General features: G+C 39.7%; 1 protein-coding gene across 4 annotated transcripts in view; it reads left to right on the top strand.

Moving 5' to 3' along the window:
• Positions 1 to 16,193, top strand: part of Rad51b (RAD51 paralog B) — a 552,288-nt gene that overhangs the window by 486,561 nt on the left and 49,534 nt on the right. For all 4 annotated transcript variants that reach the window (XR_011373809.1, XM_070031472.1, XM_070031464.1 and 1 more), the window contains exon 9: positions 4,648 to 4,751. Coding sequence is in view for 3 of the 4 variants with exons in the window: in XM_070031472.1 (XP_069887573.1) it covers positions 4,648 to 4,751 (104 nt within the window). In the remaining variant the exon portion in view is untranslated. The remainder of the gene's footprint in view (positions 1 to 4,647; positions 4,752 to 16,193) is intronic.

Below are 16,193 nucleotides of genomic sequence, written 5' to 3'. Positions count from 1 at the left end.
GACCTTAAGGGAATGACTTAATCTTTCACAGCCTCAGTCTGTCAATAGAATTGACTATATTACCCACCTCATAGGTTGTTGTGAGGATCAAAAAAGATGGGACTAAGACATGGAACTCAAACAGTGTGTTAGCTCTGTCTATTTAAAGGGCTTACATGGTACCTGGCATATGGTACTTTTACAAACATTGCCTATATCATCATTAACTTTTAAGGCCTTGGAGTAGTTACTCTTACACTGACTGGCTTGATATTGGTATAACCTCCTGAAAATACAGTTCTTCAAACTTACTCTCAGAGTTTTTACTGGAAGATTTTCTGTGGCCATTTGTACTATGGCTCTTACTTGGGACCCAAGTTAGATAACAGCCAACTACATGAGAACTTTTTTTATATGGTTCTCACTGGTTTGATGAGATAGAGTTCTTTAAAAAGTTATGGTCCAAATAAGAATGTGATCTCTGAAATCATTCTGAATCTTCCTTAATACATGGGAAACTCCAGTTTTATCCCCCACACACAAAAAGAAAATGAGTGCTTATACAATTAGTAACTCCTAATTATCACATGTAGTGTTTTCTTGGCAAACTTTAAAGATTAGCCTCACTCCATCCTGCCACTTGACAGACATGTAAGCAACTGGCTTCTGAAGTTTGCTTTAAAAATGTAAGCCTATTAATTTTATCTTAAACAAGATAGAGTTAAGAATGTAAATCTGTTGCTGAAGTAAGTCTATAACGTGATCCAAACTTTGTTGGAAGTAATTTATGATTTCATCATTTAATCGGTATTTATAAGCATCCTTGGTGTCAGACTGTGTGAAATGATTCAGGCATGCTGACATAAATTGGACATGGTTTGGACTCTTTTATCATATATATTAAGGATAATAAGAAAAGTGTATAAATAATACACCATAACATAATAGAACATAATAGGATGAAATAAGGTGTTATGAAAGTATAAAAGAGGACTACATACTTTTGTGGTGATAAGAGAAGTTGACACATGGGAAATGTCATTGAAGGCTTGGGTAAACCTTGAACTTATGGACATATGGTACACTCCAGTTGAATAGGAGACTTGGACAAGAAGTGATTAAATTGGAGTAAAAGCTGAACTAGAGTGAGAGAAGTGGTAAGGCCCTTGAATGTCCATCTCAGGAATTTAGAATTGTTCTAAGGTACCTGAGAGCCATTGAAAGTTTTTGAACATGCTGGTTGTACGTGGCAGGATAGCTAATAAGTATAAATGTGTGATTGAAGGAAGATGATCAGGTCGTAACACAGAGGATGTGGTGGTAATGAGAAGGTGATAGCTGCATGGACACCAGTGAGATAGCTCAAATAGTGGCCCATAGGTAGACACCTATGGAAAGGGATTGTAGGATAAAGAATAGGGTTTTACAGGTAAATAAACAGGCTTTCATACTCTGTGTGTGTGTGTGTGTGTGTGTGTGTGTGTGTATGAACATGTACTCATGCTGGTATCGAAGGTTGAACCAGGGCTTCATGTTCTTACCTGGCTTTTTTGCTCCAAGTAGTCACTCTGCCACTTGAGCCATACTTCCAGATTTTGCTGGTTAATTGGAAGTGAAGAGCTCTCAGATTTGTCTACTAAGGATGGCTTTGAACTGAGATCCTCAGATCTCAGCCTCCTGATTAACCTCCTGATTACAGGTATGAGCCACCAGTGTGCAGCTAGGATTTCACACTTAATTGGAAGTATGAAAGAATTCTAAAAACAGAACTGAGGTTTCAAACTAGATTTACTGAAAGTCAAAAAGGAAAAAGGAAATAAGGGGGGGGGGGCGTACATTTACAGGGAAAGCTATGAGCTTGATTTGAAGATATCAAAGTTAGAATGTTAAAAATCTGGTTGAAAATGAAGGGCAGGTGTGTCATTCAGAGAATGATATAAAAGCTCAGAAATCACTTACATGGAAGTGACATCCTTGTCAACAGTGAGAAAACACTCCATGGAGCAGACATTGCTAACTTGATGGGATAGAGGTCTCTCTGGCTCACTAATGTGTTTGCTTTTAAAACTTACAACGGTAAAAATTAAGCCATGCCAGGAAATGTTTCTTAAAAATATTGTTTCATGGCTTATCTTTTTTTTAAAAAATGTGGTTAACTATGAACTCACTTTGCCACATGACAACAGCAACTAGATCTAAATAGAGGCTGTTTCCTTGAGGTCCTGAATGAATTCACCAATTCACCACAGTACTGCTACTCCTCATCGCCTCCCTCACACTCCAAGATCAAAAGCAAGTTGCTGAATCTATGGAGGCATAGATTCATGATTGCCTTAGACTTGGGACGAGGCATGGGATACCAGACTGATGGCCAAGAGGTGCAGTCTTTCTTGGGGGCTGATGAAATGCTCTCAACTGGATGGCAGTGATTGTTGAATAATGGTGAATATACTAAAAAGTCATTGAGCTATATGCTCTAAACGGATGAATTGGGTGATGTATGAATTCTCTCATTAAGGCTGTCTTTTAAAATGCAAATAGAGTTGCTATTTCTCTTGCAGTGTCAGTTTTCTACAGCAGAGAGTATTTCCCTGTAAATGTGTCTCAAGAAGTAGAAAGTGAAAGGTGAATTGAGAGCATTCTATATGTCAGGAAAAATGGAAGAGAGTATATCTTTTTGTAGTAATAAGAAATTTCTGTGTGCTAATGGACAAATACTTGTCTTCATAATTAGGGTACATTTATATAAACATTATTTTCATGGCCACTGAAGGCATTTGATATCAGAAAAGGGGAAAAAATGGTCATACCCAACTCCCCAGCTAATAGAGGGAGGAAAGAAAGCAGAGAAGGGAAAGAGGTAATTGCCGTGGTAAAAGGAGAAACAGACTAGGAGAGGAGATGCCAAGGAGAAGCTTTATCAACTGCTGACAAGAGGTCAAGGAGGATGAGGACAGAGAAGTCAAGAGGTCATCATAAGAAAGATGCGACCAGAGGGAAACACAGAGGTGGAAGAGAAGTGCCCAGAAATCATTGTTTAAGACTTAAGATTTTATCCTCAGGCCTGGAAAACAACTGAGGTGAATGGAATAATCAGATCCACACAGCCTAGATTATTTGGCTTTACATTGATTTGTGCTTGCTGTGATTTGTATATAGGATAAACCATGTTTACCCCCCAATTCTACTCTTTCCAATGCTAAAGTTCCCTTTCAGCTGGGATCCCCAGCTTGCCAAGGCCCTTGTTATTTATTTCCATCTAAATAGTTGCCAAATCTGTTTAAACCAGGAAAAAATATGTGTGGTTGGGATTATCGAAGTCATGGGTTCTCAAACCTAGTGCTGTTGTGTTTTGGGCTGAGTTTTTTTTTGTCTTGGAACCTATCCTGTGTATTATAAGTTGTTTAGCAGTGTCACTAATCTCTACCTTCTAGGTGCCAGTCAATCCCAGTTAGATGTTGCTGACTCCAGCTAAGAACCACTGAATTGACACCTATCAACTGTAGCATTTAGGCCTAGGAGCTTAAGACTATATGCAGTCCTCAGACCACCCTAAAATACACCTAGAAAAGAAACTCATTCCTACTTCATATTGAGGTGACACAGTAGGAGCAACAAATGAGAAATTGAAGTCCTTTTTTTAAAAAAAAAAAAAACTTCAGCGGGCTTCAGTCTCTATCCCTTTAGTCCCCTCATTGAACAGAGATGACATCTGGGGTTAAGAGGTAACAAAATAATACCCTTTGTGACTCCTCTAAGGCCAGGATCTCTGGCATGACCTGTGCCAACTTTGGAAGAGACTTTAGAATGTACTAGGCATAGTGGTGGAGCCTGGCTTCTTAGTGGCAGAATTGGAAGGCTTGCCTCAGGGGAAGAAAAGCATAGGGATCAGGAATGGTCTTTTCCTGGTGCTGGCAAGAGGGACCTATTAAACTTTGAGATGTAAGGGAATGTCTGAAGTATAAGGTGGGGTAGATTAGGAACCCAGATGAAGTTTACTTCCAATTGTTCCCTTTACAGGAAAGTCTTAGGGTAAAGGAATTCTTCTCTTGGAATAGGACTGTCAGAGCTAGACTCTATGTAGAATGTTGAGGTCCTCCAGATTCGTTTTCTGTGTGTATACAGAAAGAGGAGAGCAAAAGAATTACATATGTGCCACAATATTCTATATTGATATGGAAAATGAAACTAAAATCTTCTAACAAATCTTGTTAAGCTCTGACTTTCATTTCTGGCTGTTATCCTGTAAAATGGCAGTATACTTTTTTGCAGGGATGGGGAGGCACGTGGTTCATTATTAGCAACAACTCCGTGCTGCTTTCTGATGCAAACTCCTGGTGACATGTAACTGTCACTCTCAGCCCAGCGGTGATGATTGCCACTGTGGCTGAAGGAACTCCAGTGCTGTTTTTTTGTTTTTTTTTTTTGTGTGTGTGGGGGGGGGAGTGGTGTTGTTTTGTTTTGTTTTTGTTTTTGTTTTTGTTTTTGTTTTTTGGTCTCAGATTCCCTAACCTCTCTCTTCTTCCTCTAATTGATTAGCTTTTGTGGCGGTAAACCAAGTCTCTAAGTACTCTCTGAGCAATGAGCAATGACTCGGCACTGTTTCTATCAAATGCCATCACAAGCAAGGGACATCCATAAACCTGGCTTTGCCTTATCTCATTTCAGGTACTTCTGGATCCAGCTGTGTTGTAGCTGCACTGGGAAACACCTGGAGTCATAGCGTGAACACCAGGCTGATTCTCCAGCACCTTGATTCAGAGAGAAAACAGGTGAGTACTCTGACAGTGTTCTCAGACTATGAAGGGCACAAAAGGAACTTAAAAGTCAGAGCCTCTTCTGAAAGTGTTGACCATCTTATCTTCTCAGGGCTAGCATTGGCCAGGGGAGGATAAAGAAACCCTGTTTGCCACAACAGAAGTTATAATGAAGTAGGAGGGTTAGCCACAGGCAGAGGGACAGTGTAAGGATAGATCTCAGAGAGTTAGCATCCTCACTGAGATTTGAAAATGACTGAGACCCACACTGATGGGGATTTCAAATTCTCCCTAAATGATCATTTTACTTAGCTAATATTTGTTGAGGACTAGATAAAAATATATACATAACTTAAATAATAGTCATGTTCTTTCTTGGCATGTTTGTGCTTTGAAAGCCTGAAGCTGCACAGATCCTGCTAAGTGAGTAAGTGATCCCCCAGACTCTGAGAACTATTATATTACTGAGTAAGAGAGAGATTTCAAATAAGGAATGATGCCAGAGAGACCGCTGTAAGGATGAACATCCTAGTAGGATTTCTACTCTGGCCTTGAGTGAAGACATACAGACACACAGACAAATACAGACACACACACAGACACACACACACATACACACACACACGCATACACACACATGCACACGCACACATACACATACACACACGTACACATACACGCACATACACACACACACACACACATTTAAAAAAGGATTCTGGGGCGGGGAAGGTGGCTCAGTGGTAGAGTGCTTGCCTTGCATGCATGAGGCCCTGGGTTCGATTCCTCAGCACCACATAAGCAGAAAAACCTGGAAGTGGCGCTGTGGCTCAAGTGGTAGAGTGCTAGCCTTGAGCTGAAGAGCTGAGGGACAGTGCCCAGACCCACAGTTCAAGCCCCACACCAACAAATAAATAAAATAAATAAAAATAAAAATGGATTCTGCTCTCTACCCTTTTTAATCTTCTCTACCCATTCTAGAAAAAGAGACCTCACCCTCTGACTTCTCTCATAACCAGGGAAATTTCTTTTTCCTCACATCCTCCCTCTTCTTCATACTGCTGTGATCGCTCAATCATGATCTTACCCTACAAGAAGGAGAAAGAAAGAGTCAGGGTGAATAGTCTGATGTTTTGAATTTAGAAGCCAGATTTGCCTGTCTTACTAAATAAGCAGCAAATCCAGGTAATTAATAAAAGAAACAAACTATCATGCAGGTGGTCCTTTCTGGAAGAGGTAGGATGGGGTGTTTGTGGGTGTTGTTGCCTTTACCTGCATTAGGTAATTGGCTCTTTATCAAGGAGGCAGGAAGCATCCAAAACAGACAAGAGCCATTGCCTGTTCTAGACATAACTTTGTGAATAACTTTGGTTAAGGACCAGAAGATTCTTCTTGGTTTTCTTGGGACTGTGTAAATAACATTCCATCTTGGTGATTGGGTGAGCCCTGTCTGAGAAGATAAAGCAGCTTGTTTTCATCAGGGAAGTAAGTGTTCATGGGTTTTCAAGCCCTGGCATGCTCCTTATTTTGGTGATAGCTTTTCCCTGATGATTCAGGTATGGAGTCCACTTCTTCTCCTCTTGGTGGAATACATTCAAAACATTCCTGGAAACCCTAGTGGGCTTTGGGGCGTACCCTAGGTGGTAAGTAGTGACAAACTTCGCAGCTATCGGCAATATCACTAAGGAGTGTTAGGCACTCCTATCTAAAACTCCGCTAGAGGGAGAAAAATTTCTTGTGAATCAGTATCGTCTCATTCACTTGCATAGATCCTTAACCTCACATCTTCAAAACTGATGGTTTATCTCTGTTTTATATTTTAGCTGACATTCTTATAGTAATGCACTGATTTTGTGATGTGGTCTCTTACATATCATATCATCAATTCAAGACACCCTGATTCTAGTTTTACCAATTTCTAGCTGGAGTTTATGAGCAAAGTTATAACCACATTTTTCTCCACCTTGTAATAACATGTCTAATCATTTCCATGTGTTCAGTGTCAACAGGAAGTGGCTAATAGGACAAATGCTATGGTTTTATATCTCTTTGGTGACTAAAGGATTTTGGTGGCTCTTGGCAGAAAAGGTCAAATTCAGGGCACTGTTCACAAGAACCAAGAGCTAAGTGTGGATGGATCAGTGACAGTCTATTAGCTCATATCCTATTAGATGGGTCAGTGGTGTTATCTTAATCTACAAAGGGCAACTTGTTACTATCCCAACTAATCAATTAGGATTCGGTTTAAATTCCTTTGAGCCCTGTTTTTAAGCAATAATAAACAATCAATGTTTTAAGGGACAATACAGGAAAAAGAACATATATTTAATTACTCTGTAGAAATAAGCCTGTTTTGGAGGACCCACTTGTTAAATTTGTGACTAGGATAATGTTTGATACAGAAAAACATCTCTATCAGATGACCTTTCCTCATAGTTAGCAGGGAGTCTTTCCTGTGATCTTAGTTCACAGAAAAGTATAGAAACCATATGAAGATAAGCCTTTTGGGCTTTAAGGCTTGACTCGAAGGTAATTGCACCAAGTTTTATTTTCTTATAACACCACTTAGTAGAGAATCAGGCTTAGGTTATTCCAAGTTATCCATACCTCTATGCCTCTGAGATATCAGCCAGAGAAGATACCAGGCATAATTTGTTGTTGTTGTTTTGTTTTGTTTTTTGAGGGGTTTTTGTTTGGGGGGGAGTTTTGCTTCTTAGGTTTTTTTTCCTTTTTAGTTTGCATGTAGAGGTCACTACACCAAGGGATCAAGGTTATGGAAAGAGGATTATGTTTTATCCGTTTCTATGACATTGGGCTGTCCACCAGGGCTATTGAATGTTAGGCTTAGTCTGGGATCACAGAGATGGAAGGGGTCAGGTCAAACTTAGCAGCTCTTCAAGCTGATTAACCTAAGAGCTGAATGGTATTGCCCTGGAGAAGGAATCCTCCCTGTCTGATTATTTTCTTTACACCCTTGGAAACTTTGTAAAATTATATAACTAAGAAAGAAATCTCCTTATCAAGGCACAAGCCAAGTTAATTCTCTTGTTTATTCTGCTTCAGTGTTTACAAAAAAAATCCTCTTAAGGAGCCGGGAAATATTTTCTCTTGGACTAATTTAGCTTTTTTTTTTCCACTTGACTTTTATTTACTCTTTTTTTTTTCTACTCTGCTTCAATTCTGCCCCTCCCTTTCTTCAATATTTTTATTCTTCCCAAAGACATGTGTTCACAGGAGAATTAAAATGGCCTCTGCTAGATTTGTTGTTGGCCCTGTTTTAAGTCATCACAACATGTCTGGTCTGCTGTGTGCATGTCATTAGGATGCCAGGAAGAACTAGACATAGTTCCTGCCCTCCAGATGCTTCCAATCTAGGATAGAAGGTGTGTGTGTGTGTGCGTGTGTGTGTGTGTGCGTGTGTGTGTGTGTGTGTGTGTGTGTGTGTGTGTGTGTGTGTGATCAAACTGTAACTCAGGAGCTAAACTAATCAATATTGATGTACTGCCCAAGAAAGCATTTGATTTATTACCTAATGAATGGTTACAACAGTAACTGCTGAATATAAAGAAAGGTGAAATCATCACAGCACATTGAGTCTCCAGAAGATGGTAGGGACCTCCTTAAGTACCATATTAAGTCTGGGTAACCCAAGCCCAGCTAGATAGCAGACTCAGCACAAGAGCATTTAAAAAAGACCATGGCCAACGACCTCTCCCATGAACAATTAAATCAAAAGTTTTACTAGATATGGGAGAGGTTGGAACAGGCATCAGTGTCTTGTCATTTGTAAACTTTGCCCAAATGGCTGCAATGTGTGGCTAAGGTTGAGAACCTCTCCTTTAAGTGATAGATGGTATTAAATTCATTGTTAGTTGGAAAGTGGAAGTGCTGGTGTCCATGCACAGCACAGATAAAAAGCATCCTCTGACGGTACAGATAAGGTTTTGCCTTGTAACTAGAGCACAGTTCTTGCTCTCATTCAATGAACCTTTATTTAATTTCCTCTTGTCTGCTAATTGCCATGTAAGATACCAGAGTCAAAGAACAAGGAAAGCTAGTTGATCATCTCTAGTTGTCTATAGTGTCCTTTGGGACACATAAACATATGAACAGTATGTGCTGTAAGAATGTCATGAATTATTAAGAGGAGAGGAAGTTTCTAGAATGATTAAAGAGGTATCACCTAGAGTGGACTGGCTGAGGCCTGCACTTGGGAGGCCCTTGCGGTACCAGGTGTCTTGTAATGATGATCAGAAAAGATGGAGTGCAGGTGACTGCACTTGAAGATGATACAAAACCTAATGGAGCATCTAGAATATTCCCCATCAAGTTCCTCCAAACCCACATATGGGATTCTATAAATTTCAAAGTACTCTAAGGAGTAATGAAGTAAATTAATCCTAAGCCTCACACCCTCTTCATGAAATAAATATTATGACTCTCTTATTTCAACAAATTCAAAAGGGGTGACTTTTTGTATAGGAGGTTTATTTAAATAGACTTTATAATAATATTTTCATCTTCTACTAGGAGCGCCCTGAAGTTGCCTCCTCAGGAGGGATAAGCTAGGAAATTGTTGACAGCACTGATATGATTACTCACAGCCAGGGCCTTCATTTGAACCTCCGGGCTCTTCACAAAGCCCCCAGGTTGCTTTGTACCTTGGAAATACTCTGGTTCCTTTCTCACGATAGAATTCTTCTCTCCGCATCCATTGTGTATTTTCAAAGTCTCTGACATCATCACAGTGAAGATTTGCATGGCACCCAGACTTACTATGCCCCTGTCCTCTCTGAGTCACAGCTGTACCTGGTATTCATCCCTCTTCTTGTGCTTTTAAGCACTGCATCAAGTCCCTTGACACCTGTGACTGAATTTACCGTGCTCCCTCTGAGGTAAGGACAATGCTTGGCATACACTGGATACAAGTATTTTGAAAGAAAAAGAAACACATTATTTTATTTATTCCTGAATGTAACCTCGAGGAAGAACATATTGCTGATTTCAAATTAATCTTACCCATAAGAATTAAGCTTTATAGTTTAATAATTCCTTGAAAGCATCAGTCAATTTTTGGTTTAAAAAGTTAGTATCATACATTGGCAATTATAAGCAGATAGCTCTATAAAATACCATAAAAAAAGTCAGACTACAGGAAGTGTTTTTTTAAAGAACCAGTCTGCTAGGGCCTGTGAGAGACAAGGAGACAGGCTACCCCTACAATACTGCTAGAAATTCCTTTGAATTCCTTTGAGCCAATCAGAGCCTGCGAGAGGTAGGCCCTCCAGGAGCTTTTAGGGTCAGGGTTGTAGGAAAGGCAGACATTTTTATTACCATTATCTACCATCTTAACTTTTATCTGTAGTTAGGAAGGCTTAATGGAGGACTGAATAACTGAAGAAAAGATACTAAAGTAGTTTTCCTATATAAGCTCTAAAGTAGATTTGCAATATATTATAATCCATGTTCACTCAAAGAGAGATACTAGGATAATGTTTTACATGAAGTAAGTCAAAGTTGTGTATCTTTCTACTCAGATTCCTCCAAAGAAGGATCAGACTTAGTTGCCCTGACTCAAGCATGAATCCCTGTTCTTTGGTGAAATGGTTCCAGATCATCATTATTTCTTGTTTCCTATCCCAGTTCATTGGCTGTTTTTTAGGCACAGTGTGTGTGTGTGTGTGTGTGAGAGAGAGAGAGAGAGAGAGAGAGAGACAGAGACAGAGACAGAGACAGAGAGACAGAGACAGAGAGACAGAGAGACAAAGAGACAGAAAGAGAGACTAACTAGAGGAGAGTTTGGCTATGCTGCAGGGGTGGGAGAAAATTCTTTTTAAAGCAGAAATAGCAAAAGGAACATGGAATCCCAGCCAAGTCCCTTGCCTTGGGTAGAAGTTTCCTCCCTTTTCAGAGCTGCTCATGTGAAAGCTCAGCTTCCATCAGAAGTGTTCTAACAGGTATTGAAAAGATTGGGGAAAAGGTGACTTTGAAAAGATTCTTCTGCAGAAAATCTTTTTCAGATTTTATGAAAATCTGAGAAATCTTCCCTGAAAGGATGGAGGAACTGGAAATAGCTGCAGTGAGTTTATACTCTCAGAGAACAGGGACAAGGCCAACACAGAGAGCACAGATATCCAATGGATCCTTTCTAATCCCTTCCTTCCTTCCTTTCTTCCATCCTTCCTTCCATCCTTTCTGCCTTTCTGCCTTCCTGCCTTCCTTTCTTCTTGCCTGCCTGCCTGTTTTTTCTGTTTTTTTTGTTTTGTTTTTTGTAGTACTGGAGTTCAAACTCAGAGCCTCACACTTGCTAGATAGGCACACTACCACTTGACCAATACACACCCCACTCTACTTCCTATTTTGATTTGAGACAAAAATATATCTTTCCAGCCAGGTACCTGTGGCTCTCACCTGTAATCCTAGCTACTCAGGAGGCTGAGATCTGAGGATCACAGTTCAAAGCCAGCCCGGCAGGAAAGTCCATGAGACTCTTATCTCCAATTAACCACCAGAAAACCGGAAGTGTCACTGTGGTTTAAGTGGTAGAGTGCTTGCCTTGAGCTGAAGAGCCAAGGACAGCTCCCAGGCCCAGAGTGCAAGGCCCACAACAGACCAAAAGCAACAACAACAACAACATCAAAAAACAACCAAGAATATATCTTTCCTACCACCTACAAACAAACAAAGAAACCCAAATGGGACTTGAAAAGCCAGTGTGCCCAAGAAATCCGGAGTACTGAATGGTTTCAATAAAGAGGGCTCCTTATGGAGCTACTATTAAACTAAAATGGTTAAAACTATGCTCCCTATGCTGTCATTTTTTCCCCTGATCTTTGTTGACTAGTATCTTTGTTGAAGAGGTAGTCTTTCCTCAGAGATTTTTTTTTCTCCTCAGAGATTTTTTTTTTTAACTCTCTTGGGGCCATTAAGAGTTTAAATGAAAACAAAATATTTTTTATCAAGTAGAGGTGAAAATTAGTTGTTACCACCATTTCAAAAAGGAAAAAGCTCTTTCACATCAAAAAGTTCAAAGGACATACCTATGAATAAAGAAACAGGCTTATTAATGTAGTTAAACTGAATGCACTTATTTTTATGGTAGACTTATTATAAATCCTTATTTTTGTCTTTGAGTGTTGGAATCTGTACGATCAGGGGACTATCTGATGATGGATCCATGCACAGAGCATTTGAAAGGTGGATTTCCCCTATAATGAGCCTCTCATTCCACCAGGTATTTTATCACCGCCATCTTTCTCCTCCAGCTCTGACTAGTTTTATTTTTACATACTGTTTGTCTGGTTCCAAATCCCCTTATACAGTGACCCTCCTAGCTCTAACTGGCTAAGTAAAGTAGGCCAAATAGCTGGGAGAGAGATTTTTAGAGAAATCTGAGCTGTTACAGGAAATAGAAGAGACACAGGCCTTTGGAACCAAACTGAAGACCCTGTTTGTCTGGCTAGAAAAGAAAAACGCTTTCAGTTGGGAAACAACATAGGAAACAGCTATGACATCTCTTGGACAAGGCAGTGACCTGAGACTCAAGGATGTTGAAATGTGTTTGGCTCACTTAAAAATGAAGATTGGGTAGGATATTGTGTTTTAGCCTTGGTTAGGACTCTGTATCTGCATGAACTGTGAACCAATGGTCACTGGAACAAACACATTTAGAATCTGACAATGTCCAATTGAAGATACCTTCTAGGGATCTTATCCATCGACTTAATTACAGTGAGCCTAGGAAATGCTGGTGCTTTGATCAATGAAGATTCCAGGCCCTTCCTGATGGACTCATTGAGGACAGACCAAGCCCACGATTTGTGGTTCTTCGCAAGCATGCTGGGTGATTCTCACTTGGTGGTCCTTAGTCCCATACTGTATTCCAACCTTTCATTTTACAGATGTGGGTAGGCAGTTGGAGTTAAATGGTTTATGATAAGTGACATGATCAGTAAAGTAGAAGAAATAGAGAGCTGTTGTCTTTTGTACTTTATCTGATAATTTATAGTAGAAGACACTGGGGAAAAGAAATGTCCTCAAACCTAACGAAATTATTGCAAATTTTGCAGGTAATGTTATACTTACAGTCCTAACACTTTCAATTAAAGGATTTTACATTTTTTACATTTCATTAAAGAATTTTACAGATCTCTGCAGGAAAAAAAAAATTTAAGCACCCTTTTACCCCACATCACAATGAACTATAGAAGTCAACCTTTTTAACCTTCTTGGCTTCAGGCCTGTGAAGAAGTGAACTTTTTCCAAGCTGAACTTCACAATGAACATAAACCTCCCAATGTAGTGACTTTACTTATGAACAACATCCTATAACAGGGCTGGCTATATCGCCTCTCTCTTATAAATGCCATTTGTGCTCATGGAGGGCCCACCCTGAAGCCCAAAGCTTCCTATTGCCCATCTTGCTACACTAAAGAGTGTGATGATTAGGAGAACAAAGAATTTTCTGACCTGCTCTTCTTAGCCTGGTAGTTACCATTGTGATGAATCTTGCCTCTTTATTTTTGAAAAGACAGAGCGAGATAAGTGGAGGAAAGGAGAAAAGGCAGAAGGTAGCTTGTGTGGAACCCATTTTTTGCCATTTCAGGGCCCCCTGCTTGATAAGAGAAGAACATCTTTTTGGGTTGTCATGTTCCAGGAAATACTAACACTCTTTCATTTTCTAGGAAGAGAAGAGAGTTTGTTTTCCTGAGTATGGACAGGTTGCAGCCATCAGATTTGACCTTTTACCTGCATTTTTTCTATTAGTCCCTAAAATAGTCTTTCCATATGGATTTTTACCATCTCTATTTTTATAAAAAGAAACTTAGTGAGTCCAATATGTAACTTGAATCCAATGGTAATATTAAGAATTGAAGACAAGATTTGTCAAGGTCCAGAGCCCACTTTCTTTTTCTTTTTATCTTTTTTCTTTCTTTCTTTCTTTCTTTCTTTTTTTTTTTGGCTATATACCATTAGCCCATGCGTTTTGAGATATAATGGGTTGTTGATATTATTGTTTAAAGTATTTTGTGGTTGTCTTTTTTTTAAGGGGTTTGCCAGTCCTGGGTCTTGAACTCAGGTCCTGGGTCTTGAACTCAGTGGCTAGCACTCTACCACTTGAGCCACAGCACCACTTCACCCCTTTTCTGTCTATGTGGTAGGTACTGAGGAATGGAACCCAGGGCTTCATGCATGCTAAGCAAGCACTTTACCACTAAGCCATATTCCAAGCCCTATTGTTTAAAGTTTTTAAGTTCAGGAATAAAATGAGGAGTTGGGGGGAGGGGAAGTGAAGCCTTAGTAATTATTCTTTTAGCTTTCAATGAATGAATACAATGTCCACATTATCTTTCTCTCGGACTTCCCCCCCCCCCCATGTCTACTGAATCTAGCCATTTTACTTAACTACAAAGCTTACTGAGTTACATATGAGAACTACAGCTCCCACTCAGGGTCAGGGACATGAAAGGAAGGAGATGATAAACTACTTCTTGACTTTCTGTTCTTATGCTGGGTGTTGTTTCAGTTGGAATAGTCCTGACACATGACTGTGATAGGAAAAAGCTCGCTGTTTTGTATATGTATGTGAATTGAAAAGCAGAGATTGCACACATGGACAAACTCTGTGTGAGCTTGGAGCACTGCAATCTGGCTGCTGTTGTTGGAGCAGAATCTTTACAGTGCCATGTACACTGAATGAGTCTGTGGCCTCTACTTTGGGGAACTATGACTGAGAAAAAACATGGCATGGTATGATGCTAGTTTGCATTTCAGATCCTTCCTTGAGATCACTGATCAGGGCAATGGGTAGAGTGAGGTACTTCCTTCCAGTATTCCAATAGCATGTGAAGCTAGGGGTCGAGGACTGAGATGTAGGTTTGATATGATAGAAGTGTGAGGAAAAACAAATCAAATAAGAAGCATTCAGTTTGAATTTAGGTAAGTCTTATTCTGTTACCATACCATTTTATAATACGTTATACATTGCCCAATGGGTGATTGATTGTCAAATGCAATGTAAGCCTTTGCAGGTTTCTGATTTCTGCTGCTCTAAATAATTTGGAGTTCTCAGTTGCTACGGCGTTGACATACTCCTTCCTTCCTTCAGCCTTTAGCCTTCCTCATCTTATCCAGTTGCCTCTCTCCTCTGCCTTCCTGAGGAGATTTTTCAATCAGTTGATGGTTTCTGGTGACTGCCTTCAAGTTTTCCTTTAAGGGTCTCTTCCTGGAAGTTTCCCTTATTGGCTTGGCAGAGTTTAAGCATTTTGGCATCATGGACAAAGACTGTGTGTGCTTTGAGTCTTGGACTACTGTTTTATTGTTACCAAAGGGACTATGCTTTTGAGAACACCTTTGCAGAGCCAAACTACTTTGGTTGAGCCTCACTGCCTATTTTCTGAATCCTCTTTCCAGAATTGGCAGTGAGAGACTTGAGTGGGGATGATTATCCAGAACTCTGTAACTGAACTCTTCTCTCAGTGTCAAAATTCCAGAAAGCGGCACATCTTTATGAATCTAAGGAAATTATAAACATGGTACCTGGTTTATCCAAGCCTTGAGAGCCCTGGCTTTCTGGTTGCTTGGCTTTGTCTCCTCAGCCATTTATAGAATCTTCTTTGTGTGAAATTTATAGAATCTTCTTTCTGTGCTTTGTGGGCATTTTTGTGTTGAAGTTTTACAACAATTCTACATAGAACTAGGTATAATTTATAGATTAATACACTGGAGTTTATGGAGCCTTAAAAAAATTTTTTTTTTGCTTTTTATCACATGGCTTCTAAGGAGGCAAAGCCAGAATTTTTCTTCTCTTTAATGCCCCCATCCCACCTCCAATCTCATATCTGCACTCCACTTTCTACATTCCTGGGTTCTTAGCATTCATCCTATACTAGATCCCGTGATACTGTGAGATTATTCATGTATGCTTCTTGGAATTAATTTCTCCTGCCAACCCCTGTGGGATAACCACCTTCACTGGTTTTATTAAGTGGAATGCTTCCTTCAAAGGGCAGAATGATACTTTATATGAGAGCTGTAGCTGTTTCAATGTCTTTAAGATATTCATTAGTTATTTCTCATAGCTCTGTGGCTTTATTTGGCACAAAGTAGTTTGAAATTGGAATGAGCTTGACAGAACATAATGCGGTGAATCTCCTTATTCACTCAGGAGAAGTATGGGCCCATTCTCTTTCTGTTTCCAAGTTAGCTTTTCCAATTGACATCTTTCTTATGTCCTGGGTTTGAGTTAAGTGTTCTGCCTTTTATTGTTAAAGAAAGAGAGATCACCTGCAAAGCCTTGCTGGGAACAGACCTGTGCTGTCTCTCCATGATCCCCTATAGTGAGAATTGACAGGGTCCAGGAAATATCTTGGTGTGCCCTTTATTTATATCTTAATTTTCCTCACTAACTCACTTTCCTACATAGTAATCAACTTCATGATTTCTTTTCTATCCTTT

This window comes from Dipodomys merriami, unplaced genomic scaffold, assembly GCF_024711535.1.
Source record: "Dipodomys merriami isolate MVZ:Mamm:240054 unplaced genomic scaffold, mDipMer1.0.p SCAF_1, whole genome shotgun sequence".
In the NCBI taxonomy this organism is placed as follows: Eukaryota; Metazoa; Chordata; class Mammalia; order Rodentia; family Heteromyidae; genus Dipodomys; species Dipodomys merriami.
This window is presented reverse-complemented; position numbering and strand designations above follow the sequence as displayed.